The following is a 27,296-nucleotide window of genomic DNA, read 5'->3' on the forward strand; positions in this document are numbered from 1 at the left end:
CGAACTCACAATTTTCCTGCCTCATCTCCCGAGCAGCTGGGATTTCAAGTGTGTACCACCATGCCTGGCTTGAAACTTTTACTTTTGAGCAATGCACAATGTTTTGGAGGTTCTAGGGTCTCATGACTTTAGAAGAGAGATTACCTATGATTGGGACTTACTTCTGTGAGACCAGAGTTTGAGAGAGGATTCTCTGGCTTGTTCTGGGGTTCTGGGAATGTTGAGAAGGTGTAAAATGGAATCAATTCATGCAGCTGGAATTAACCACTTGTGATTGAATGAAGAAATATATCTGGGGTAACATAACAACCAAAAGTACACAGGAGAGTATAGGACACTTCTTTGGCCCAGCTTCTGTCCCCTATTTACAGATCTTGGGATCTGGTTGATAAAGAAGAAATGCAGTTTGAAGTGCTTCAGTCCCAATGTCACTAATAAAGGCATAGAAGATGGTATTTAAACCATGAGACAATGACACAATATCTAGTACAATAAACCAGAATGAATTTAGCCCTGAAAATTGTTTATACAGATTTAAAAAGAACAGAGAAACTGAGCAGCAGATGGCCATACAGCCTAGAGACGTGCAACAGCCAGAAGCTCTTCTGACCTTTCCAAGGTGGGCTTACCGCAGCTGCAGTCAAGGGAGCCCGGCCAGGGGAAGCTGGGAGAGGTGTGACCATGCTAGAGACCACTGTCCAAGATGAGCCCAAGAACTGAGAGGCACATCCTGCATCTATCAGTGCTTCCTCCTGCTGAATCCACCTGGAAGGCATCTGGTACAGGAGATTGGAATATTCATCAAGTAATGATGGGAACCCTGTGATATGGAGAAGAAACTCAGAAGGGCAAGGAGCAGATTTGAGGATAAACAGACCTAACCTTGGGAGAACAGAAGCACAATTTGTTCATCTGGCTCTTACTGTTTCATTGATATAAGATAAGTGCTTTCCTCTTCATAGTCTGCACCATACCAAGCATCAACTCATGGCAGACCAGTAATGGTGAGAGAAATCTGACTTGTCAAGGTCTGAGCAGTAGAGATTCTGTTGTATAAAATGATCTTCTCTCTTAAATCCAGGCATCTAATTTCTCTGGGAGCTGCTTTAGGATGGATAGGCCATCAAAGCCTACTTATATCTCTAAAATTTTACTCACTTGAGTAGAATTGATGGTTCTTTATTCATAACACTGTTTCTTTTTTAAAAATTTTATTTTATTGGTTCATCTTAGTTATACATGACAGTAGAATCCATTTTGATAAGATTATACAAGCATAAGATAAATCTTGTTCTACTTCGGACCCCATTCTTGTGGACAGAAATGATGGTGGGGTTCACTTAGGTATTTTCGTATGTGTACATAAAAAATTATGTTAGATTTATTCTATTGTCTTTCCTATTCCTATTTTCCTCCCTTACTTTCATTTCCCTTTTTCTAATCTACTAAACTTTTCTCTCCTTTCCCCTTGTATTGTGGTTTAGCCCCCATATATCAGTGAAAACATTTGACCTTTGGTTTTTTGGGATTGGCTTATTTCACTAAGCATGATATTCTCCAGATCCATTCATTTACTAGCAAATGTCATGAGGTCATTCTTATTTATGGCTGAGTAATATTCCATTGATAACACTTTATTTCTGCAATACAACAGTTACTGCACTCTGTGCTGAGAGAACTTTATGAGAGAACCCAATGTCTCTGGAATAAGACTTGAATGTGGTAGGGGGAACCTCAGCAATTGGTGAATGTAAATAATTGATCTTGGACAGAAAAAGCTGAAACTGAGAAATTTGATTCTTTTATTTAATCATATAAAAGGATATCAGTATGCCACGTACACAAAATTTAGCCTGTAGCATATTATAACATGGTAGATATTAATTAAATATGCTCAGGTTTGGTTTAACATGGGAGAGGAGATGCCCTGTATTAAATTGAATGCTTTCATTGCTATTTAAAATGTGGTCTATACTTTCAGAATAATACTATATGTCTTTCATCATAAATTTTTAACCTATATTATATCATTAATCTTTTTTTTTTTTTTTATGGATCTGCTCATTTATTTAACCAATGTCCTCCTGCTGGATATTTTGATTACCTATAATTTCTAGCTCCTCTGAATAACAATATGAATGTCTGGATACCGCCTCTTCACCTCTTCGCATCTTATCTGATTATTTCCCTGAGATAAATTCTTAGAAGGGGGAATGAATAGGATCAGAGGGAATTTATACTTGGGAGCCTTATAATGCACTTATCAAAATTGCCCCCAGGAAGAACCTTACTCAATTACTGACATTCATTCAACAAACATTTCCTCGGTTTGGAGTGTCTCCTAATCTTCTCTCTTTCTGAGCACCAGCAACGCAGTGAAGTAACTGGGACCCAGCTAGCTGTGTGTTGGAAGCCTGGCTCTGTCCCTCTCTTCCCTGTATCACCTTGGGTAGTGTCCCCACGTCCCTGAGACTCTGCGGCTACCATCTCACCAACCTCCAGATTAATTGTGATGGCCCAAGATTTGAAAGACGTTTGAGGGCTGAAAACGTAGAAGGGACTTACGGCTAACACAAAGAGGGCTTCTCCTCTGCATTGTTGGTGTGTGATTTGTGCGTGGAACTCCACGTTTGCTACAAGACTCCTTGTTGTAACCCGCCCTTGCTGTGGTTACCAAGGCACAAATCCAGTGTCATTTCTTAAGGAGCCAACAGGCCCAGAGAGAATCGTTGGCTCTCTTTAGACCCCACGAGCCTTGGGACTGCTCCAAACTTGTCATCTGCCTGCTGTCTGGACCATATTTCTTTTTTCTAGACCATCAGCACACAAATGACCACTGGCCCCGAAAGACGTCCTTGCATTCACGGTGAACCCAAAGGTGCCAGCGATTTAAGATCCTAGAGGCAATTCACCCTTTAATGCTTTGTCACCAAATACCACACAGGGACCTCTCCTTTCTCTTAGAATATTTGGAATCATCTCTGAGGTTCGGCAGGGAGGACGGAGAAGGAATAAGTCTCAGGATTCCTTGAGTATTGAGATCGCTACTGTGCCATAGTGTCCGTCTCAAAGCCTGAAGACTATTGTCGCTCCTGAGCTGATCATTCATTGCGTCCCTTATCAGGCGTCTCCTCCATGTCAGACACTGTGCTGGGTCCTGGGTGGCTTTGAGAAAGTGAGTTCACCTCTCTGAGCCTTTGTTCTGGAGATCGGGAATCATAAATCCTGATCAATGAAACTAAAAGGAAAAGATCTTAAGAGAGAGACCTGGGTGCGTGGTGGAGAGGCGCTGGCAGACCTGAACCTGAGTAAGGCTCACAGCCACTCAAATGATCCAGCAGCACTGCTTTGTTCAAATATGTAGTTGTGTGTGGTAGATGGGGATACCCATGAAGGGCACCCCAGATCTTTCAAAAGGAAGCACAACAGCCATCCCAGAGTAAAACTTCAAAGCATACAAATAAGGTGGGGTCAGTGATTCATATCACACAGGCCTGTGCCTTCCTTCCTCTGCCCATGGCAGACATTACTAATCAAACACACTGAACTTTGGAGAACTCCTCAGTAAGGAATTCCAGCCAATTACACCCAACAGAAGGGGGTTCACTAAGGCCATGAAAACTAGCCAATCCCAGATGTAATGGATCAGAGCACAATTACCTTTAACCACTTTCTTTGGGCGTATTTTCTTCCTGCAGCCCTGAGCACACAATGCCCTCTTCAAGACAATATTGTAGAAAGGCCATTTCCAGGCCCTCCCTCTCCTCCCCCAGAGAGTGTGTCCAGTTTAAAGAGACACTGGCCTTCCTACCAGATGTTGGGCCTTAAGAGAGGTTGCTTAGCCTCTGTGTCTCAGTTTTCTCAACTTTAAAATGGGGCAATCAGCCGGGCGCAGTGGCACATGCCTGTCATCCCAGCAGCTCGGGAGGCTGAGGCAGGAGGATTGTGAGTTCAAAGCCAGCCTCAGCAAAAAGTGAGGCACTGAGCAACCCAGTGAGACCCTGTCTCTAAATAAAATACAAAATAGGGCTGGGGATGGGGCTCAGTGGTCGAGTGCCCCTAATCCCAGGTACCCCCCAAAAAATGTTTTTAGTGAATAAATAAAATGGGGCAAACATCAGCACCTCTTCATTTGGCGCATGAGAGTACTCGATGAGATAGAGGACGAGGTGACGTCCCAGCCTTTGGGATCAGCTCCCTAAACTTTACTTATTAGCTGTGATCATGAAGCCCGTACCATAACTAGGCCTCCTCGAGCATTATCTTAATTGTGTCTTTTAAACAATCCTGTGAGGCAGGTTCTGTGCTGTTAACTTTTTAAAAAACTAATTGTTGTTGATCGATTTGCACGAGCATCTGGCGTTTGTTGATCGAAAAAGCATGTCATGAGGAGTCGGTTGAGTTCCTGCGCCCACACCTTCTCCCCAGGCAGAACTCGCCGGGCGCCAGGAGAAACGCTGTGCGTCAAATGTGACAACTGGATCTGATGGGACTTCAAGCAAGTGATGCAGAAATCACACGGTGGAGGCAAGATTCAAACCCGTGCTTTTTGGCTTCCAAGTGCCACCAGACTTCCTCTGGCCTTTCTGTTCACCCCGATCCCCTGCCACACATGGTCTGTAGAATGGTAACAGGTCATAGAGTTCTTGGGAGGATCCTGGATGCAGGAAGTGTGCCCATGGGGCCTACTGCTCCCCCTTGGGGGGGGGGGGGCGTCTTGTGGTCCTTTATTCCCCAGCTTCATTTTTCCTACAGGGCTGGTCACAGGACAGCCATTCAGTAACGGCTCCCTCTGAAAACACCTATCATTAATCTTTTTATTATGAAAGCTTTATCTTATATCTATTATTCATCCCCTAACCTTTTATAAATCATCTTATTTTTTCTCATTATTGTAAAATAAGTTGTGACATCAATACAACTTCCTTGACAGTGTTTATATAATTAATTGGAGTTCAAGAGTTTCTGGAACTTTTTAGATTTTTTAAACACCTAATACACAAATATTATATGTACACAATATAAATTTTGACACAGGCATCAATTTATTGTAGACTATGTTTATGACATATTTGTAGGTAAGGTATGGAAGCATATCTGAATTGCTGTTTAAATCAATTTTTCAATACTTTGCAAGAATAGGTGCTATATCTTTATTAATCTTTATAATCATCAGTGTTGAAGATAACATTTTAAAATTGCTCACTAATGTGTTTTTCTTTCATTTGTTTGTTTAGTTTTAGTTGAAATGAACAATTTGTAATTTTTTATTATTCTGTACAGTGGTCTAGTAAAGGAAACACTTGCAGAAGAAGCATGCCAAATGGATGCTTGTATGTGTGCAGAAAATATATGGTGCATTCAAATTCTATATATTTATCTGTGGATAGATGTGGGGGTATTAATGTGTTGAACGTTTTGTTGATATGTTAATAATAATGTAGGTATGTGTTTGAAATACTTACTTTTGGTTATGTGTTAATGGGAGTATATTTGAAATATATTGAGACATTTTTCAAGTCTGTGTATGAGTCTCTATTTCTAAAATTATGTCCATAATATATGTTAGCCTTTATAATTAATGTAAGTATGCACAAATTACAGGGGGTGCTTTTGGGGCAAGGGGTACAAGGGATTGACCCCAGGAGTTCTCTACTACTGAGCTACATCCCCAGTCCTTCTAATCTTTTGAGACAGAGTCTCACTAAGTTGCTGAGATTCTTGCTAATTTGCTGAGGCTGAACTCAAACTTGCACTTCTCTTGCCTCAGCCTCTAGAAGGCATGACCCACTACAGTCAGCTATAGTGTATGTTTGATATATCAAGAAATGTGATTAGTGACTAGAACATTGGGCAGTTTCAGGAGCTTATTTGCATATACATTAAGAGTTAATATGAATATTAATGAATAAATAGCTGGATGTGTCTAAGGTACATCTGTGGGGGTCTCAGCATGTCTGGGACTATGCATGTTTGTGTATATTGTATGCAGCGTGTTTGTATTTCTGATCAAGGAAGGACTGGCATGTTAATGGATATGAATGATGACATCAGAAATCCTGAGGCCAAGATTGAGATTCCCCTGGGAATGATTCTCCTATGGCTCATCTCAGTTCATTGATGCCACCATCCCAATTATTTCCACTTTTCTCCCTCTTGAACCAAATGAGTCTTGGGATTTTGGCACATTCATAAATTTATGTCATAAGAGAATGGTTGATGCCGCTCTCGCGGCCAGATCCACAGTGCAGTACATCCAGCTACAGGGAAAAGAGACGTCTCCCATCCAGTGAGTGCTCTTCCCAAAGACTGTCCACCTGGACTCTTTATCTAGCCTTATCCAAAATTTGAGAATTTTTACTGACAGTAAAGCAAACTCTACCTCTTATATTTTCTCTACAAACATGAGCCAAATCTATTTCCTTCCAAAGTCCATGATCACAGAGAAATGATGCCTATTCCCATCTGAATCAAAGCCCTAACACCAAACCACCTACCATTAGGCCAAGGGACTGATGCATCAGATTTTGTCTTGAGGGTATTTTATATTTCTCATTTAGAAACCTACAATTTGAATTATGATCTCCTATACCTGGCTCTGGGTGTATGTACATGGGGAAAAAAAATCACATAGGCAAATGAGCTGAAGTCATTCAACAATGTGTGGTCTTCAATCAGGTTGATTTCCACTGTGTGTCAAGGGATTATCCTTAGTGGAGATATTGATGTGAGTTTGTTAATGGTGATCATTTGTGACCCTGCTTATGTGTGTGTGTGTGTGTGTGTGCGTTTATGAGAGTATAAACAAAGGAGGATGGATATTTGAAACATTATATTAATCCATGAGCTGTCATGAGTCTTCTTGAGTTCTGTGGTGTGATAGTGTTACGTGTGACCAGGACTGATGTGAGACAGTTTCTATGAATGTGTGGATGTTCAAGTGAGTGTAGAAGTGTAAAAATGTGCACTTTCATTGCCTTTTTAGGCACTTATTCATGTGCAGGCTCATGTATATGCTGTGTTTCTACCTTCCTAACTTTTTTTTTTTTTAACTGAAAAGTCACAGTTAAGAAGCTTTAACTGACACTCCCTGGACAAAGCAGAGAAAACAATGGTTGTTGGGTGGCATTGGGCATTTTCTCCTTAGAAATGTTTTCATTTTCCAGACAGGAAAATCTGCAGCACAAAAGAAATATTACCATCTAGACTACCTCAGCTTGCACACCAAACATTAAGAAAAGTGGGGCAAGCCTCTCTTTTGGAATAGGTTTTAGTATCTCTTGGTGCTGTCAAGGTTCTTCCCATTTCTTCAGGACTCAGACAACATCTGGGAGTAAAGGTGATTTTAAAAAGGTAGATCTGGACAGGCTGGGTCCAAAAAGACTTCTTAGAGATATTGACTTTAAACATGGGTTGGGAGGGGGGGAAAGTTTATAGAGGATAAAGAACTATAAATCTTACTGATAAAAGAAGTGCATTGATTTCTCAGGTGGAAGAGAGAGAAATTAAAAAAAATACATAAATTTCTTCTGATAGTTTATATACTTTAAGGATTGTGACTGATATCACTATCCAGCCCCTGTCATGATCAATTTCACCATGTTTACCAGGTGTGTTAGGCAAAGAATGGAAAATCTAGAAAAGGAAAAGGACAAAAAAAAAAAAAGCCATTGTGCCTAAATTATAGAATAAAGCTTTCATTTTGAGCTAGTTGGTAGTATGAAAATACAGTCGCAGTGATACTTTGAATAAATATGAAGAAGGGAGTCTTTAATGATACATTTTTTCCAATTTTCATCACTCTGACTATTGGTTATTTTACTTGGTGTTAGGCTGTTGCTGCTTACAGGCAAACACAGAGAAAGAGGATCCAGTGAATAAGGTAGAAATAGGAAAGCCAAGGCATAAGGAAAATCAAGGAGAAATGGTGCACTTCCACAAAGAAGGCAGTTTGGGGAAGGTGAATTACTGATAATGCAAGCAGGAAAGTCACATGGATTAGGAGGATATTTTCATTACCTTTAGAAGCAAGGAGATTAGTTGTCACCATAGAAAAATATGTTTTGGGGAGGGAGAAAGTGTAGAAGCTATAGAAATGAGCAGTAATAGAAGGAAAGGCCAATGACATTGAATCCCTGATATAGAGGATCTCAGAAGTCTGTTGCAAAAGCCGGCACATTAAATAGGTAAGTGCAAGATCCTCTCCCTTAGCATCAGGAAGGACAGTGTTGAAAAAAATATGACTAAGAATTGATAGCAGCTAGAGAGGGAAGGTTCGAGTTTTCATGATGGGATGGTTGTTGCCTGTCAGGAAAGAGGCAGAAAGGGGAGGAGATAGAAGGCATCATACAATGGACTAATGGAAGAGAGATCTAAAGGAGGTGGCCAGAAATGGGATCTTGAAGATGAAGGGACAGTCTTTGGAGAAGGAGGGACATCTCTTTCTCAAAAGACTGGGGAAAAGGCTAGATCAATGTATAAATAGGTTTAAAATTTAAGCAGTGGCAAGAAATAATTACCTCCTTTTTATTTCAATAAAGAACTTGCTTCTTCAGTTTTGCACACCCAGTTTGATTATAGACCTTATCAAAGGTTAGGGTTAAAAAAAAAGGTTAGGGTTTACCATGTTCATATAAAAGGGAGGAAAAGAGATAAAGAAACAAATCCCCGTTGGGGAGTAGGTCAGGAAAGAAATGAAGAAGTTAAGAGTTAATAGACAAATAGATTAAAAAAAAAAACAAATCAAAAGAATCCTGGAGACTTCAGAACTAGTGTACAAGCATGAGAAGGTCAGAGAACTGTGAGATAGAAGTCTATGATCAAAATGAGAGGTATTAAAATTTATGGTTTCAGAGAGAGAACAGATTTTGATGATGACCAATGTGGCCAAGGCATTGGGAAGCTGAGGTGAAGTGTGGATGAAGGCTATTGATGCTGTAATTTTATGACTGTAAATTGTTTAGAACGTCTGCTGAAGAGTTCCCAAAGGCATGGACAATGTTTCCTCTTTATGGTGTATCTTAATTTCTACTTTCCCCAAATTCCTAGACGTAATTTCTGGGTAGATTGGAAAGGGAAGAGATATTGCAGTTGAAGGTTAGAGGACTTTGTTCATGCCGTCTCCCACCTTGCCTTGCCAGGTTTTGGGCACTCCTTTGAGTTTCCACCATGGCCTATGTGGCATGCTGGGCCCTGCTGGTACAGAAATGTATAGAACTCAGATTCTTCCTCACAGAACTCAGAGTCGGATGGAGGAGGCAGGAATATAGATACACGTTTTCAATCTCTTGTCTTTTGTGTTGGAGACAGGATATCTGAAAGAAGGAAAGTGAAGAACTCCCCTGACACCCTCTGGGCTCATTTCCCCGCCATGCTGGGCCTCAATGGCACTCCCTTCCAGCCAGCTATGCTCCAGCTGACAGGCATTCCTGGGATGCGGACAGGTCAAGCCTGGGTTGCCCTGATTTTCTGTGTCCTCTACCTGATCTCTATCGTAGGCAACCTGAGTGTCCTTGCTCTGGTGGTTCGGGAGCCTGCTCTTCACCAGCCCATGTACTACTTCCTCTCCATGCTCTCTCTCAATGATCTGGGAGTGTCCCTTTCCACACTTCCCACGGTGCTTGCTACTTTCTGCTTCAACTACCACTATGTTGGCTTTGATGCCTGCCTGGTCCAGATGTTCTTCATTCACACTTTCTCTTTCATGGAATCGGGCATACTGTTGGCCATGAGCTTTGATCGCTTTGTGGCTATTTGTGATCCACTACGTTATGCCACTGTGCTCACCAACAGCCGCATCTTGGCCATGGGCCTGAGTATCCTTGCTAAGAGCTTCACAACTCTGTTTCCTTTCCCCTTTCTAGTGAAACGACTGCATTTCTGCAAGGGCAATATTTTGCATCACTCATACTGCCTTCATCCAGATCTCATGAAGGTGGCATGTGGAGACATCCATGTTAACAACATCTATGGACTCTTAGTGGTCATTTTCACCTATGGTGTGGACTCAGTTTTCATCCTTCTTTCCTATGCATTGATCTTGAGAGCTGTGTTGGCTATTGCATCTCAAGAGCAGCGGTTGAAGGCACTCAACACCTGCATGTCACATATCTGTGCAGTGCTGACCTTTTATGTACCCATAATAGCAGTCTCCATGATCCACCGCTTCTGGAAAAGTGCCCCGCCTGTTGTTCATGTTATGATGTCCAATGTCTACCTGTTTGTACCCCCCATGCTCAACCCCATCATCTATAGTGTGAAGACCAAGGAGATCCGTAGAGGGATCCTCAAGGCCTTCCATAAGTCTTAGGCCTGAGGAAGGCTGAGGATCCCAAGAGAGCACCTTTGGAGGAAGGACTATGATATGCCTACTAACCTGGAATGCTAAAACAAGGAGGAAGATGACCCAAGCTCTTGAGAGTTCTACATTTAGAATGAATAAATACATGTCTAACTCAATATAGTGATGAATATATTGAAAACTATTTATTGAAAATTCACTGTATGTGGCTGGGGTTGTGGCTTAGTGGTAGAGTACTTGCCTGGCATGCATGAGGCACTGGGTTCAATGCTCAGCACCACATAAGAATAAAATAAAGGTGTTGCGTCCATCTAAAACTAATATATATATATATATATATATATATATATATATATATGAATGAAAATTCACTGTCTGAAAATCCTTGCATCCTTAGTTGCTAAGGATATTATAATGGTGAGGATAGCATATTGTTAAATAAACAGATACACATGTCAAGAGAAAAGCATAAAAAAGAACAACAAATACCCTGAGATTTTTTTTTTTTTTTTAGCATATATGGGAATAATGGAAGTCCTTCAGGGCAAATAGGCTTGAACACAAATAATTCTACTATCAATGAGAATGAGGAAGAAAATAAAAATTAAAGACAGAGGTTTTGGGCTATGGAGAATTGCTGTTCTTGTGTAAAGGAGAGCATCTATTTCACATGGAAATAAGTAAAGCTTATTTTGGATGTTATGAAGTAGCTTGTGAAGGATGAGAGCATTTAGAGTGCTTGGTTCAAGATAACAGCGTAAAGGGACAGATATAATCACCTGAGAGGAAATATTTAGACAGAAGACAGAAACTTAATTCTCAAAGTACAGTCCAATGAACAATAGCATTGGCATATCTGGTACTTGTTAGAAAAACAAAATCTTAGGCCCCTCACTCAACTTACTGACTAACTGCATTTAGTAAGAGCCTTGGGTGACTAAAATTTTTGAAGCATAATATTCTCCTTTCTAATAACTCCCAGTGATTAGATTCTTATATGTCAGCTGGGCAGCAAGAGTTAAAAAAAACAAACAAACACATAATTAACAAAAGTTTGAAAGGTGATTCTCAGAGTAAAACTCCCAGATCAGCATCATTGGCATTGCTTGGAACTTTATTGGGCACACAAATTCTGAGAATTGTTCTCAGACCTCCCAAACCAAAAATTCTGGACAGTAGACAGAGCTATTTGAGTTTTAAAAAGCTCGCTAACTTATTCTGGTAGTTTTAACCTAGAATACTGGCCTAGAATATTTGGGAAAGCTCCTCAATGAAAGACCTTCCTGCAACAGGGAGGTCTTTCATTGAGGAGCTTGGAGAGCAAGGACTTTAAAGATTGCCTAAATTAACATGTGAATGACTTAAAATTGGGAGAAACTGAGTGCTTTATAACTAAGTGTATGGTATTGGTGGTGAAGAGAAATGCAGACTTAATACCTTACTATCTCTATGAGACGATGCAAGTGGAACATAGAAACAACTTCGGAGGAATCTGATGAACTATCTTCACCCACGTCACAGTCACTGCCCCATGAAGTGACTCCCTTCCATTCCTCCCAATTCCCATTCCTGACATCCCAACCTACCAGGCATCAAAGTTTAGACAAACTCTGATTTTAGGTCTGCCACCTAGGTACATAGAAACTAGAGAGAAAAATTTCAGTTAGTTTTTTTTTTTTTCTTTCTCAAGTTGCTCTGATACTTCAGAGCACCACAAGGGGAAAAGAAAGTTCTCTATGTCCATCTTCTGTTTGACTCTCCACGCACATTCTACCACATGATAGAAGAGGGAGAGAAATTCCTGTCATTTTTTTCCTCAGTACACTCTTACTCTTATGAAAAATTGAAATTAAAAGAGGTTAAATTTAATGTTTAATGGGAAGAACAAATGTTGGGGAAAAGAACATATTTGGGGGATCTGAAATTGAGACCTGCAGCAGAAGTAAGTTACCACTAATTATCAGGTGTGCTACAATTAATTAAAAACAAAGAAGCCTATTACTTCCTTCTCATTTGAATCTCTATTTCCTGTAGACAGAAATATATACTTTACAAATTAGGTTCCAAGTTCAAGTTGGAGGAATATGAGTATCCCAAAACCCTAAAGTAAAGCCAGGACATAAACCTAGGTTTGTGACTTTGAACTTCGTGTTCCTTTGCTGCCCTGGAATGTCTGTCATAGAAGAGACCCTGAACTTGTGGAACATGGTGAAGGGTCAATGGAGATGGGATGGCAGTGGAAATTAAGTAAGGGACAGTGGGGATAAATGGATCAGGGTAGCCAAGGGCATGCACTCTAAATTCCGGGGTTTTCTCTGGGCTCCAAGTTCTATTCTCTGATATCTAAGCTCCAAAATTTTTCTTCTGGGTTCTGTGCTTTAGGATCTACCTGAGATCTGTGTTTTATGCTCAAAGTTCAGGAACCTACACATTGAATTCTGGGCACACAGTTTTAAATTTTAGATTGGATAATTGTGTGTAGGTATGTGAATCTATGAAGCTTAGAAATTTTTTTCTCCATATTCTTCATCATAATAAAGAAATTTAAATTTTATTTTTTTTATTTTTAATTTAATTTAATGTAATTTGTGTGTGTGGCGAGAGGACACTTCCAGGGGAAGTATTTTTCATATACATTCTTATCTTTCTATTTCCAAGGGGAGATCAAACCCCCTCCTTTTTTCTTCACCAATGGAGCATCACACTCAGGCAAAGAGTACTCTGGAGGCCTGGGTCTCTGGGAACTCTGATTCAGAGACATTAAGTCTGCCTCCTCCCCTGGTTACTCACTGCCTGAGGCTCACTGTGGATGGTTGTAAGCTCTGGCCCTCTTGCATCCTAACAGTCGCTTGCTTCACAAAGCCCCATCCAGTGAGTTTGAATCTGTCTTTGTTTTCCAGATGTGTATAAGAAGTGTGTTTTTATTGACAATTCTGTTTATGTTCCTGTATGAATTTCTCAGTCTCTTTGATCATATTTTTGAGTGAGTTTCTGTCAATGCCTGTGTGTTTCAATAGTTGCCACAATATGTTTAGCCTATGATAGAGAGGTTTAAGGCAAAACAAACAAACAAAAAATCCCCAAATTTCATTTTTTAGAAAAAAGAATCTGCAGGGCTGGGTTTGCAGCTCAGTGGTGGAACACTTGCCTAGCATGTGTGACATTGGATTTAATTCTCAGCACCACATGTAAATAAAGGAATAAAATAAAGGTCCATAAAATTATATATATATAATTATATATATATATATATACATATACATACATATATGTGTGTGTGTATATATATATACATATACAACATATATAAAAATATATATATAAATATATATATAATTTAAAAAAAAAGAAAGAAAAAGCAATAGGCATTCAAATGCCCTTGTGGTCTCCCACCTACTTTCAAACAGGGTTTCCAGAGTCGCCTTCAGATGACAGGCATTGGAAACTTATCTCTGTCTTTTCCACACAGATTTGGAGATAAGATTTTCTGTCACTGAACAGGAGAGAACTTGACAGTCTGGAACCTCAGGCCTGAGGCAGGAGGAGAGTTGAAAGGACCTTTCAAGTTTATCCTGTCTTTCTCTGAATATCTTCATTATCCCGAAGCTTATTATTTTATCACATAGCTTTGACTTTGAGAAAAATGTCCCTTACATGACTCCCATACTGTCTCCTGGCCACCTCCACCTATCATTCACCACCTGTCACATCCATTCCCATTCATTTCTGCTATGATTCCTTCTTGTCAAAATGAAGCGTCCCTTGTTCCTTCAATTCTTTCCATATGTCTTAGTTTCTCTTACCTTTGCCTATGCCATAGTTGGTTTAACTCTTATCTAGAGTACAGAACTCAGAACTGAATGTGCTTCAGTTATGTCCTGAGTAGTATAATAATACATTTTATTTGTTAATGGTTTTTAAAGAATGTTTTTATGTCACAAACATGGGAATAGCCATGGAGGTGAGGTAAATGAGGCCCTTTAATATAAAATCTGATATTAAAATAATTCAGTCTCAAAGGAAAGACAGAGGCATAAATGTCATTTTAATATAATAGGAAAAGTTCATATAAAAGTTCAGATGAGAAAATTACTATTCCTGCTTAAATGGTATTAGGAACAGTTGTCAATTTGCAGTAAGATACATATTACACTGCTCATTCCTATTACACTTACTATCCATTAGTCACCTTAACAAGAGGACTTGTGTGGTGTGGAAATGGAAAGTCAGAAACTTTAAGAAGAAGCTAAAGGAATTTAGGATAGGTTATATGGAGAAGGGAAGATTATAGGATACCATGACTGAAACGTTCAGATAATATTTATCAATTTAGTTATTTATTCATTCAGTTATATATTTATTAAGCATTTGCTATGCACTTGGACACGTGTTACTATTAGGCATGTAGTGGGAAAAAAGCATTATTCTTTCTTTGATGAAGTTTGCAATCTAGTAGGGGATACAAACAGTAAACCAAAGAATATACATGTAAATAAATGCCTACAAATTAAGATAAGTGTTGCAAGAAAATTACAGATACTATGAAAAGCAAAATTCAAGTGATAGCTGAGTAAGATTATTGTGCCTCCATGTTTGCAACAGTATCTATAATACAGAGAAAATAGATTTAACCCAAAGGTAAGAAAGTTCTCTATAAGTCAGTGAGACCTGACAAGGATAGTGGTTTCAGGAAGCAATAAGAGTATAGACATTGAGAATGTTCAGACTAAGCATAAGAATGTCATGGTGAAGCTTCTCACAGTGCATGCAAGATTGGGCTCTGGTCTGATTCACCTTCAAGCAAGTGCAGCAGTAGCCCTGAATTTAGGCTACTGCTGTGGATGCCACCTTAGAGTATTACAAGTGAATCTATATTTATTTAAAGGAGCTCTAGGGTTCTGAAGAATCTGATGGATGATGAAACACAAGGAAATGTGAAATTGTAGTTAGAAGTTAGGGAGGAAACTTTCTGAAATAAAAGGTGTGTGGAGGAGACTTAGGAAATGCTTGAAGGTTTCATTGTGGTCTAAAAGGATGTCACTATAGTGATTAGAATGTCATAAAATGAGTCTGGAGTTGTTCTCAACACTGAATTCATCTCAGAAAATTTTTAGTAACATTCATAATTTGATGCTTTACCCAGAGGTTCCAGTTTAATTTGTGAGATGTTTCCTGGGCACTGGGATTTTTCATTCTCCCCATGTGATTTTAATGTGTAGCCAAGATTGAGAACCACTGATCTATAAGGTCGACCCAAGAGAAATCTGTGGATAAGAGGCACATGGTAGTGTATTTCATTTGTCAGAGAAGTTGCTAGTTTTGAGGGAGGCCCAGAGAGAGTGTGCAAGGGGTTTTAGCAGAGCTGTATCTGAAGAGTGACTATCATAAGAGTGCAGCTTCTTTGACTGTCCTTCTTCTTACACTATGACTATGACTATGCTAGTGTCCATAGTCATAGCTCTTTGTATTCCATGGGCTCTCCAGTTCTCAATCATTTATCCCTTCCAGCAAAGTATTATCATTCAATTATTTAGATGTTTGAGCCGTTTCACATTAGCAGCATGTGACCACAGGATAAAGAACTGATACAAAATCAGTGATTCCTACATCCAATCTGCCGAGTGAAACAGTAAACTGATTGGTGTCAATTCAGCTTTCATGCTCATTGTGACTGCATCTTCCTATCTACTATTTTAAAATTTATTTTACAAATTTAATATATCATATTATGTTATTATATTCAATGTGTTATGCTATATTATGTTATTTCACATTGCATTACTTTAAATTTTATGTGACTTCCAATTCCTGATTGGTTTTTAGCTATTGCTCCCTGACTCTTGGTCTCAGATGGAATCTTTTATCTCTGAGTCTTTGATCTCCATGGTCTCTAGGTCGAATCTGCTCATTTCGAAAGGAACACATCTCTGATAATCTTTCTGTTTTTATACTGGAAGGTCACTGTATTTTAGCATAATTTCAAGATGGATTGTTAATTTCCTTCATAGTCCATATTTCTCTTTTGAAACAGTTTGAAACTGCAGTTACAATTTTACTGGAAACATTTTTCCCTCCCTAGGATTCAGCAGGGACTCATGGAGACTATCACTTTCCTAGGTGTTTTTGTCATCTCAGATCCATGTCAGCAGAGCTCAAACTCAATTCTTTTTGATGACTCTAGCCTAGATCAGAGTTTGCTCTCATCTCTGTAGTGAAAATGAATATAAACTCTGAATGTATATTAATTTTCTCATTTTTTCCTTATGTTCAAATAAAGAGAATAATACTATTTTCTTTCATTTTAAAATTAAAGTAATTGCCTATCTAGTGATTGGCTGAGTATGGATCTGACTCAGATCTGAGTTATTTGAGTTTGTGTCCCATTTTTAAGCTGTGTTATCTCCCACAAAATTGGGCAGTCTAACATATCTCTAACATATTCTAACATGTTAGGAATGTAGAACTCAGGAGAACAGGAGTAGAGATGAGATTGTGTGTTACTCCAGCTTCACCCACCCTTCCTATCTCATTTTTCAGCCTTTAGAGTGGGCTACTGAGGCAGACGACTTCAACTTGTGCGAGCTAATTTTCTTTTTTTTTAAATTTTTTTTTTCAAATGGCAGGTGAAGACTAATACCTGCTGTCGATGACATGGGAACTCAGAGCAATGGAAGCCTTGACCGCCTATCTGTCTTCCTGACTGGCATCCCAGGACTGGAGGCCCAACATGGCTGGTTCTCCATCCCCTTCTTTACCATGTACATGGTGGCCATTGTGGGAAACAGCCTAATCATGGCAGCAGTGCAGGCAGACTCTGACCTTCATGAGCCCATGTACCTGTTCCTCTCCATGTTGGCCATCAGTGAGGTGGGCGTCTCTGTGTCTACACTGCCTACTGTTATGGGCATTCTTTGGTTTGATGCTCGCAGGGTTGATTTTGATGGCTGCCTGGCCCAGATGTTTTTCATTCACACCTTCTCCTGCATGGAGTCAGGGGTCCTGTTGGCCATGAGCTATGACCGCTTTGTAGCCATTTACAATCCACTGCGCTATACATCCATCCTGACCCTGCCCCGCATCATCTCTATGGGTTTAGGCATTACACTGAAGAGTGTAGCACTCATGGCTCCACTTCCAGTCCTGTTGAGGCAATTGCCCTATTGTCACATTAACATCCTCTCCCATTCCTACTGCCTCCATTCAGATCTGATCCAGCTGCCTTGTGCTGATACTATGCTCAACAGCATCCTGGGCTTGGCCATTGTCCTGGCCACTTTTGGGCTGGACTCACTGCTCATTGTGGTCTCATATGGGCTGATTCTTTATACAGTGCTGGGTATTGCTTCTGAGGAGGGAAGATGGAAGGCTCTCAACACATGTGTGTCACACATCTGTGCAGTGCTTGTGTACTATGTGCCTATGATTGGTGTGTCTGTCATGCATCGGGTTGCCAAGCATGCCTCACCTGTGGTTCACACGCTGATGTCTAGCATCTATCTCTTTGTGCCACCGGTGCTCAATCCCATCATCTACAGCATTAAGACTCAGCCAATCCAACAAGGAATTGCCATCTTATTCTCCTGCAAGAGGAAATTGATCTAAGTCACTTCTGCAATCCAAAAGTTTGATTGTGTTTCTGCTATGGGAAAAACACAACACTAGGAACTTTGAGGATAAATAGGAAGGAGAAATTCGAAGCATTGTAACAGGCTTGAATCTGAATCACAGGAATTACTCCTAAGTCCTTTACCTCTCACATTTTATTACTATATATGCCTCTGTGTGGGCACACCTATATACCCTTCATTTCTAAGCAGATATAACAACTTGAGGGCAGAAATAATGAAATTACCTCCCCACCTCATTCTCTTAGTAGTTCTAGCAGAAGCCTAAAAAATGGTAAGCTAGCAGTAAAGGCCTGAAACCTTGTGATATTTGAATTGAAATAAAACAAAATTTTATTTTATGGGATAGCTAGGGTTTAAGAACACTGCCTTCCTACCATCATAAAGAAAGATCATCCTGGGAGCAAGTCTTTAAATAAAGTGAGCATACTTTCTGGTTTGCCCCAGATATTCATAATTCACACTTTTTTTCTCAACATTGTTAGTAATAATGCTCTCTTTCACTCCCCAAAATATCCTTGTTTAAATAATGAAAGACATGATGAACACCTATGATGTAACCTCCAATTATAAAAGAAGCCAGATTCTTCTAGCAACCCACCATCCAATGGTCTCCACATGCAGAATTTATGTACTTCAGCCTCTCAGGATGCACAGCTAACTAAATGACCTCAACTGAGGCATAAGTAAACTGTGGACAATCTTATAATGCACAGGTTACAGATCCTAGGAATTCTAGTAAAGGCAACAAGTTTTACCATAATAGAATTCCATGCTCTCTTTTTAGGTAAACATTTGCTGTCTGGCATCACTGTCCCTAGATGTCCCCTCTTCCCTTCTCCTCTCTTCCCTTAAGCCTTCAGTGGCCTTCCTATGCTACCTGAAGCCTCCCTGACCCCTCTCCTCCCACAAACCTCTAGGATAGGTCTACTTGGACCTGCCTCCTTCTGTCTGTGGTTTCTAGAAAACTTGGCCAAATAGGAAATCATCCTTTCTTCTACATAGCTCAGCTCTTTGTGTAGAATGGGTTAATAGGACTGTGCCAGTTAATCAGAAACTAGTGTCAAGTTTTCAGCCTCTCTCCACTTAGGCCCTCTAACATCAGCAAGAATGTTTTCCTCACCATGTTTTATTTCCCCCAACTCATTTAACTCACTAGGTCCACCTTTACACAGTGAATTTTTGGAATAAAAAGAAATTACGTCTGTCTGGAATAGTGGTCATAAAATTTTTGTTATATACTTTTTAAAATAAAGAACAAAAAAAATCTATATACCTTCTCAACAATTCCCAGTTTGATATAAAAAAAATTTGCTCATAAATTTTCACAGGTATTCAGCATGCATTTTGGACTATATTATAAATATAGTCAGTTTAAAATAGTTACACAACATCTTGAAAAACTAAGGGGGAGAAGAATGTGGGAGAAAGCCCTATGCTATTTGCCTACTTTCTTTCTGCCTTTTACCTCCTATTCTTTCTTTGCATTATGCTTCCACTGAAGCCTTATTTTCTCTAGTTCAAATCTGAGTTGTTCCTAATATTGACCACTTGTACCAGGAGTCCAGTAATAAGAATCTGTGACCAAAATCACAGGTGTCCCTAAAAAATGGTATTTCTGAGAGAACCTGTACAGTTTCCTCATAATGTTTTATGAACATTAAGTTATATCTCTTATAATCGAAACTTTGTTGCTATAAAGTCCATGATAACCAGGGGAATCTGCTCCTAAGTAGTGCCATATTAAGGCCATTGTCACATTTATTTCTTTCTGCCTTTTTTTTTTGAAGAAATTCTGATTTTGGTGGGGGAAAATGAGCCCATTTTGTGAAAATATTATCTTAGCTGAAGTTTGAACTTTCAGTTCTAAGAACCTTCAGCTAGGCAAAAGTCCGATTCTCGCTCTGAGGGATCTTGCCCTGCAACCCTGATTTTAGACTTCTTTATTGGGTTTGCTTGTTCTGCTGAAATCAGGCTGCATGTTGACTAGGTAAATCTGAATGGCTGATAAGCCTGATCTTCACCAATTAATCTGTCCAAACTCAATCCTCCATGAAGTTCATAATTATTTTGCAATGGAAACTCAGAGAACATACTCAGTACTCAATGTGGTGATTCAGGAGAACGGAACCAGAATTGATGTGCATTCTGGAGAAGAGCCCCCTAAGAGAATAGCTTAGGTGGGATAATACAAAAAGACATTAAAAAAGGACAGTATAGCTTAGGTGTTAGTGTCAATGTGCTAGAATTCTCATCAACTCAGATGCACATCTCTTTTGTATAGAATCATTGTTTCTAGTTTACTACCCCAAACTCTCCTGCCACAAGTCAGGACCATGTATACCCCCTCAGTAATATTATGGGGTTTTATTTTACATATATTATTTCACAATTCTGAATATACGTTCCTCTTATTTCTGTATAATTTAACAAATGAATTCCCTTATCATAAAAAGATTGAAAGATTAAAAAAAAAAAGAAAAGAAAAAAGAGTTCAGGTAGATTTCTAGCAATTGTTTCTTGTAATAGCCATGTAACAATGAAAACTCTCTTGACGTTTCTGAGCCCAAACATCTAATTTCCAAAACTGGGTTTCTATTTGCTGTGGCTTTTGTCACAATTAAATTTTACAACTAATCTTTTAGCTAGCTGATGAAAGGATATCCTATATATGTGTGTTACATTGTGACCAGATTCAATTCCGTAGGTCTCCCTGAATATGCTGTTGAATTGGGGCCTTGGTGCAAATTACAAAAATCCTTTGAACTTGAGAACATTTTCTGAGACATACCTCAATATATTGGGGGACATTAATTTTGAAATTTATTATAGACTGTTGAAAGGTAATACTTTTGTATTCATATGTTAATAGACACTTGGGTTGTTCCCATATCTTGGCTATTGTGAATAATGGTTTCACAAATATGATGATGTAGAGTCTCTTTAAGACCCTAATTTTGATTTATATGTGCCCAGAAGTAGGATTACTAGATCATTTGGTAGTTCCATGATAAACTTTGGAAGACTCACCATTCTGTTTTTCCATAGATGCTGGACACCTGAATAAAGTTATTCTTAAAATTCCTAGGAAGATTCTCAATCTATATGCAGTTCTGAGGTTCATCTTTATTTTTAGATTGAATTTGTTACTGATAATTCTGGACATATGGTGACTAAGAGGTGAGAAGAGGGCAGTAGCATTGGAAATATCCCAGATGCAGGAGTGGGTTAGTGGACATTCCTAGGGAAAACCTCAAATGCATCTCTATTTATATCTCTGTTTAAGTTGGGGCCTTTATCTCTGTCTGTCTGTCTATCTATCTATCTATCTATCATCCATAGAGAGACAATTAAAAATATCACAGAATGAGATTAAAAGAAGGATATAATACTAAGAGCAGCCTATACTCCAAACAGGGCTTTTTTTAATTTAAAGCAAAGCTTTTTTCATACCCTTTATTCCTTACTCTTTATTGATAGTATTTACAATTTTGATGAAGGTGGTCCTTCCTTTGACTCCATGTTTCTCTATCAAAAGCATTCTCGCAAACCTGACAGTTTATGTGTGTTTTCTATCCAATATCTACTAAAACTTCTTATGGAGGCATAATTGTACAGATTTTATAGATAAAGAAACTGCTTGCAAAATGATAAACAACTTTTTCAACTCATTGATTAACAAATCATGATGACAAATCAAGGGTATCCACCATAGTGAGAGCACAGCTTGAGCCAGTGTAGAAGGCAAAGCTAATTTTCCACCATTTTGAGTTGGTTCTGTATATTCACACAAAATGTTGACAAGTTTCTTGCAATCTTCCAGAGATGATTTTTTGGAGTTCCTTCTTGTACCTACCATCCTCTTTAAGCAAGAGTTTCCATTTCTGAATCTTTGACTCCACCACTAAGTTTAAGTGAACTTTGAATTGGAAATTAGTTTTACAGTTTCTGAAACTCTCAGAGTATTTTCTCTTTGGCTTTTGGTGATTAGTATTTGTTTTTTTCTTTCCACATAGCACCATTATCCATAATGTTTTGCCTGTTTTCAGTTTGGTCTCCTAATTTATGAAGGTTGTCTTTTATTATTTCAGTGTGAGATTATATGAGAACCAGTGTTAATTAAACGTTGACATTTGCTTTAGAAATTACTTATAAGGATATGAACATGTTATAGCTTCAATGAGAATTTTTATATAGTTATCAGAATTTAAATTTTATAAAGCAGAATTTTATATTTTATCATATACTTAACACTGCAAAGAAGGAAGGAAAGACTTCATAGTTTGAATCATATTTTAATTTTTTTTCTTTTCGCTAAGTCAAATGATTAGTGAAGTGCAAAGTTGAGTTTTTAAAAAACTATTGGGGTTGGGGGTGTAGCTCAGGCGTAGAGCACTTGCCTGGCATGCATGAGTCCTGGGTTCAATCTCCAGCCCTGCAAAGAAAACAAAAACAAAACCTATTTCTTATAATTTCTGGTGAAGCAATAGTGATATCTTTTTATTTACAATGGAAGCTTTTTATATACCATCTGCTCCTTTTATCATCTATGCTACTTAAAATTGTGATGGTAATGGTCTTTGCTCCTGACTCTGCATTACCTAATAAAATGACTCCTGTAAATCTAAACTTCAATAGTTAGTGCATTTTCCTCTGAAATAGGAGGCGAGTAATTCCCTGACGGATCTGCTTGGTCTTTGCACTGTAAATGATAGGGTTCATCACAGGTGGTGCCAGCAGGTAGATATTGGCCATGATAACATGGACCAGTGGAGAGGCATGTTTGGCAAAGCGGTGAGTCATAGATACACCAACCATGGGGACATAAAGGACCAGAACAGCCAGAAAGTGAGAAAGACAGTTATTGAGGGCACGAAATCGCTCAGTTCGGGTGGCTGTGCTCAACACATTTTTCAAGATGAGTACATAGGAGAGTACAATGAGCAGAGGGTCCATTACAATAATGAGCAGGACCAGGGCAAATCCATACCAGGCGTTGACTCGGATGTCAGCACAGACCAGGTGAATCATATCCTGGTGGAGGCAGTAGGAGTGAGAGAGTAGGTGGGAGCGGCAGAAGGGCAGGCGCTTGAGTAGGAAAAGTGAGGGAAGAACAGCCAGGACACAGCGGCAAATAATGGCTAACCCAATTCTACAAATGACCTCACTGGTGAGGATGGAGGCATAATGGAGTGGGCGGCAGATGGCCACATAACGATCAAAGGACATGGCCAGCAGTACGGAAGATTCCATAAAGGAGAATCCATGGAGAAAGAAGAACTGTGCAAAGCAGGCCTCAAATCTGATTTTTTGAATGTTGAACCAGAGGAGCTGCATGACTGTGGGCAAAGTGGTGAGTGTGAGGCCCAGGTCAGTCAGAGCCAGCATGGAGAGGAACAGGTACATGGGCTGGTGCAGAGACGGCTCTATACGGATGACAGCAAGAATGGTGGTGTTTCCCATGATGGAGATGGCGTAGAGACAGAAGAAGGGGATGGAGATCCATATGTGGGAAGCTTCAAATCCAGGAATGCCCGTGAGGATGAAGTAGAAGGGAGTGTGGGTGGTGTTAGTCACAGGCCCCATTCTTGATAAATGCAGAACTCAGAATCTGTGTGTTCCACATTAAGAATCTCATCAGTATGCTACCACCACAGAATCATTATCTATTAAATCCAGGATACAAGCATGCTTTTAAGATTGCTTTTTCTAACTCCACTGAGCAATACACTAGCCAGAAACATAACAAATAGGCATGCCTTTTTATAACTTTTTATTTCAGGTAAATTCATGTTTTCAATTTTCATACCCCTTGCTACGCACTGAGGTTTAGCTTCATGTTTCCTGCAAACCATATATATATGGTTTGTATATATATATATATATATATATATATAATTACATCCCAATGACTCTTGTACATATGTACATATATACCTGCATAAATGTTTTGAATTATGGAAATTTGTTTTATTAATAGTTTAAATAACTTTCAATCAAGTCTATAAACAACCCACATTTTACTTGGCATACAGAAAAATAAAATTTTACTGATTTATATTATTTACTTGAATAGAAATAGTTTTAAAGGGTAAATATCAAAGTGATGCCCAAGTTGAACACAAGTAGATTAAAGTAAGAATTTTTTTTTTTTTTTTTTTTTTTTTAGCACTAGAGCAGGAGGAGACTCCAGGGAAAGAGTACAGGGTTGGTTTGTGCAAGTTGAGTCTGTTCTTCACAGAAGCTACTTGAGAGAAACTACCACCAGATTCATAGAAGGCCCCATAGGACAGAGAGGAGAAGTCTGCTAGGGGTTAATGTAATTTCAGGTAATAGAGAATCTAAAGTTAACATCAAAATTTAAGCAAGAATTCAGTATGAGAAAAGAAGGAGTCCTAAGGCAGATTTATGAGAAAATGAACAATTTAGCAGGTAAGTATAAGTAGAAGAAAAATTAAAGGCAATTGTAGAGGACTGTCTAAAGATAAGGGAGGAAAACAGAGAAAATAAAAATCAAAAGCCGATTAATTAAAGGGAATATCCACCACAGTTTAGAGCAGATATTGAACACAGATATTCAATAAAATCAGTACTGAAAAGAATTTAGTTTAGGGAAAAGAATATCACTAGTAACATTTTGGAGGAACAGTTCAGTAGAGTAATGGGAAAAGAAGCCAAATTAGTGGTCTGAGGGATAAATTAAAGGGGGAAAAATGGAGAGATTTTGTAGTTTTTGTAGACTGTGTTCTCAAATCTGGTTATACTGCCCCCTATGGGCGAATGCAGACTTTAATGAAAAAAATATAATGACTGAACTGTTAATCTTTGAAGTGTTCTGGGAATAAAAGCTCAGAACATGTTATAAGAAATAAACATGTTTTCTAATCATGTCCCCCCTGATGAGTTTCTAAGTGTCAAAGTATAATCCTCTGAAAAATCTCTTAAGAATTTAAGAAACTGGGAGAAATGGGAGGAAGAAAATAAAGATAAAATAAATTTTTAAATTAGAAAAATAAAAATATTGAAACCTCTAGAAATTATTTGGTGGAACTGAAATGTAATATGAAAGCAAAAATTGTAGTGAGATTATAGAGACTAGTGAGAATCACTGATCAAATAATAAACAACAAGAATTGAAATTTCCTCTGAGATTTAAACTGTAAATCAAGAGACAAGAGGTCATAAACTAGGTGTGGTGGTGCATGATTGTAATCCCAGTAATTTGAGGTAGGAGGATTACAAGTTAGAGAATAGCCTGGAAATTTAGCAAGACTTTGTCTGAAAATAGAAATAAAAGGAGCTGGGAATGTAGCTAGGGCTATGTATATCCCTGAGTTTAATCCCCAGTACTTGAACAGCAATAACAACATCAAAAGACAAGAGGCAAAAGCAAAAGTTTATAAAAGTCTCCTAGCACTGAGTACTAATGATCTTGATTAATATACCTGAAAAGTTAACAATTTATCAGATATTCCAAATAAATATATTTAATCAGATAAATAGTTGTAGAAGCATAAAGTAAAGAAAAACCTGAGACAATTTGTGGTGCTGCCCATCCAAATGCTGTGCAGGAGGAAAATGTGTCTGCAGCCAGGAAATGGCAGCTGCACGGGGATCAAGTGGGGCTACGTGGTCCAGACATTTTAGCCCTTCAATTAGTGACTGCATTCCCGTGCTCTCACAGGCACTTTTGGCCACAGTTTGGCCCCTATGTCTTTTTAATTTTTTTTCCTAGATGGTAGCCACACATCTTTTCTTCACATATATGATACTTCCCCTAGTTCTTAAACTGCAGGTTTTTTATTTTATTTATTTTTAGTTTGGTTAATATAAATATTAATAGGGAATGAAATTATACTTCATTTTGAGAGAATAATGATTATGAGCCAACAAACTAAGGTCTTAAATGGAATTAAAAAGCACTGAGTAAATTGCCATATTGAAAGGATTCTTGTAAGCTGACATCAAGATTTCCAAATATTTTTTTTGAGCTTCAGTATTTTAAACTTCACAAACAACAACAAAAAGAATGAATTTGAATAAATCATATCCCATGCTTTCTTAATTATGTAAGAATGATTCCTAATGTTATACACAACTAAAAAAGAAACAAATAAAAAAGAAAGAATGGGTAGCTATGTAAGATGATGGATAGCTTCACTTGCTTCACTACAGTAACCATTCTACTACACACACTTTTTCCCATAACATCATGTTGTATACCTGAAATGTACACAATAAAATTTATATTAAAATCTTGCAATATTCTCTCTCAAGTAAAATATCTTGAACACAACTGAGACTGTCCATGTGACATGCTTATCACTGAATGACAGAGAGTAGAGAGATGAAGATGATGGCAGAGCAACAATGTTTGCCCAGTTTCCTTGGTGCTGTGTGATGTTCTAGAACTTTTCTTATTTTAATTCACTTCACTTAATAATTGCATAATGACTGTCTTTCATATTAAATAATAAAAAATGTGTTGTGCTGATGAAAATATGTATTTATTTTTTTGAAGAGCCAGGAATTCTTGATGGAAGAAGGGATCTACCAGCTGTTTTGTGGTTTTAAAAGGGTGGAGAAAGTGATAAGATGGGAGACAAGATGATGTAGTGACATACACAAGAAATGGCAACCTCCTTAGCTGTCTCAAGATGGACCTGACTGAAGGTGTGGTGGGAACCAAGACAGGAAGTAGTGAGAACTGAGGGCTCCAGAGGAGGAGGATAGAGTCTTCACAGAGCTTTAAGGCAGAGAGAGACATCATCACTTTTTTTGTTGTTGTTGTTGTTGGAAAGAGAATGTGGGCAGGTAAAAACAGGAGAGAATTAGGGGGACACAAACTCTCTGAAGACAAGCAGGTGAGAAATGTATGAGTGTGTGCATTCATAAGTATGTGCATGTGTGTGAGCATTCATGTACACATGTCGGTTGGTAGGGGTGAGATCATATAGAAGGTGAGATAGATGCGAGATTCCAAAGTCTGTTGGAGAATATTTAAAGGTTTATACTTGGTATTTTTGAACTCAGAACAGATTTAAAATTACTGAATATGTGTTAGGAAAACCAAAGGATACAAAACAAGAGAAGATGGGAAGGAGTGGAGAAAGGAGGGATGAGGTAAGAAAGGAGGAAAGGAGGAAAGAAGGGAGGGAGGTGAGGAAGGGAAGGGTAAGGCTTAATACCAGTGAAAACCTTGTAATACATTTACTTTTCTGCAAGGCAATTATTTCTACTTTCTTAAGTAATTCTTTAGATAAGCAAAATTTTTAGAGAATTTCCAAGCAGGTGGTGAGGACTTCTGAATTGTACTTAATCTTTAGTTCCTCCTAGATATGCTTCTTTCTATCAGTTGTCCTTGTGCAGTA

At 38.6% G+C, this 27,296-nt stretch overlaps 3 protein-coding genes across 3 annotated transcripts; 2 read left to right on the forward strand and 1 right to left on the reverse strand.

Annotated features, from left to right (window-relative positions):
* The first annotated feature begins 9,370 nt into the window (after positions 1–9,370).
* LOC124091230 (olfactory receptor 51I1) lies at positions 9,371–10,309 on the forward strand. Its single transcript, XM_046442200.1, has one exon. It carries the CDS (start codon positions 9,371–9,373, stop codon positions 10,307–10,309), a length of 939 nt encoding a protein of 312 aa, XP_046298156.1.
* A 6,642-nt stretch (positions 10,310–16,951) lies between these two features.
* On the forward strand, positions 16,952–17,902 carry LOC124091248 (olfactory receptor 51I2-like). The gene has a single exon (XM_046442216.1). The coding sequence runs from the start codon at positions 16,952–16,954 to the stop codon at positions 17,900–17,902; it is 951 nt and encodes a 316-aa protein (XP_046298172.1).
* A 4,661-nt stretch (positions 17,903–22,563) lies between these two features.
* Positions 22,564–23,523, reverse strand: LOC124091262 (olfactory receptor 51Q1). The gene has a single exon (XM_046442228.1). The coding sequence runs from the start codon at positions 23,509–23,511 to the stop codon at positions 22,564–22,566; it is 948 nt and encodes a 315-aa protein (XP_046298184.1). The 5' UTR covers positions 23,512–23,523.
* Positions 23,524–27,296: the final 3,773 nt, after the last annotated feature.

The sequence above is a fragment of the Marmota monax genome, unplaced genomic scaffold (assembly GCF_021218885.2).
Source record: "Marmota monax isolate L192 unplaced genomic scaffold, Marmota_monax_Labrador192_F-V1.1 WCK01_AAM20220418_F8-fsc00068, whole genome shotgun sequence".
In the NCBI taxonomy this organism is placed as follows: Eukaryota; Metazoa; Chordata; class Mammalia; order Rodentia; family Sciuridae; genus Marmota; species Marmota monax.

What these genes read in the sequence shown, in the direction of transcription:
- LOC124091230 (XM_046442200.1), top strand. Translation starts at nt 9,371, where the DNA reads ATGCTGGGCCTCAATGGCACTCCCTTCCAGCCAGCTATGCTCCAGCTG.
- LOC124091248 (XM_046442216.1), top strand. Translation starts at nt 16,952, where the DNA reads ATGGGAACTCAGAGCAATGGAAGCCTTGACCGCCTATCTGTCTTCCTG.
- LOC124091262 (XM_046442228.1), bottom strand. Translation starts at nt 23,511, where the DNA reads ATGGGGCCTGTGACTAACACCACCCACACTCCCTTCTACTTCATCCTC.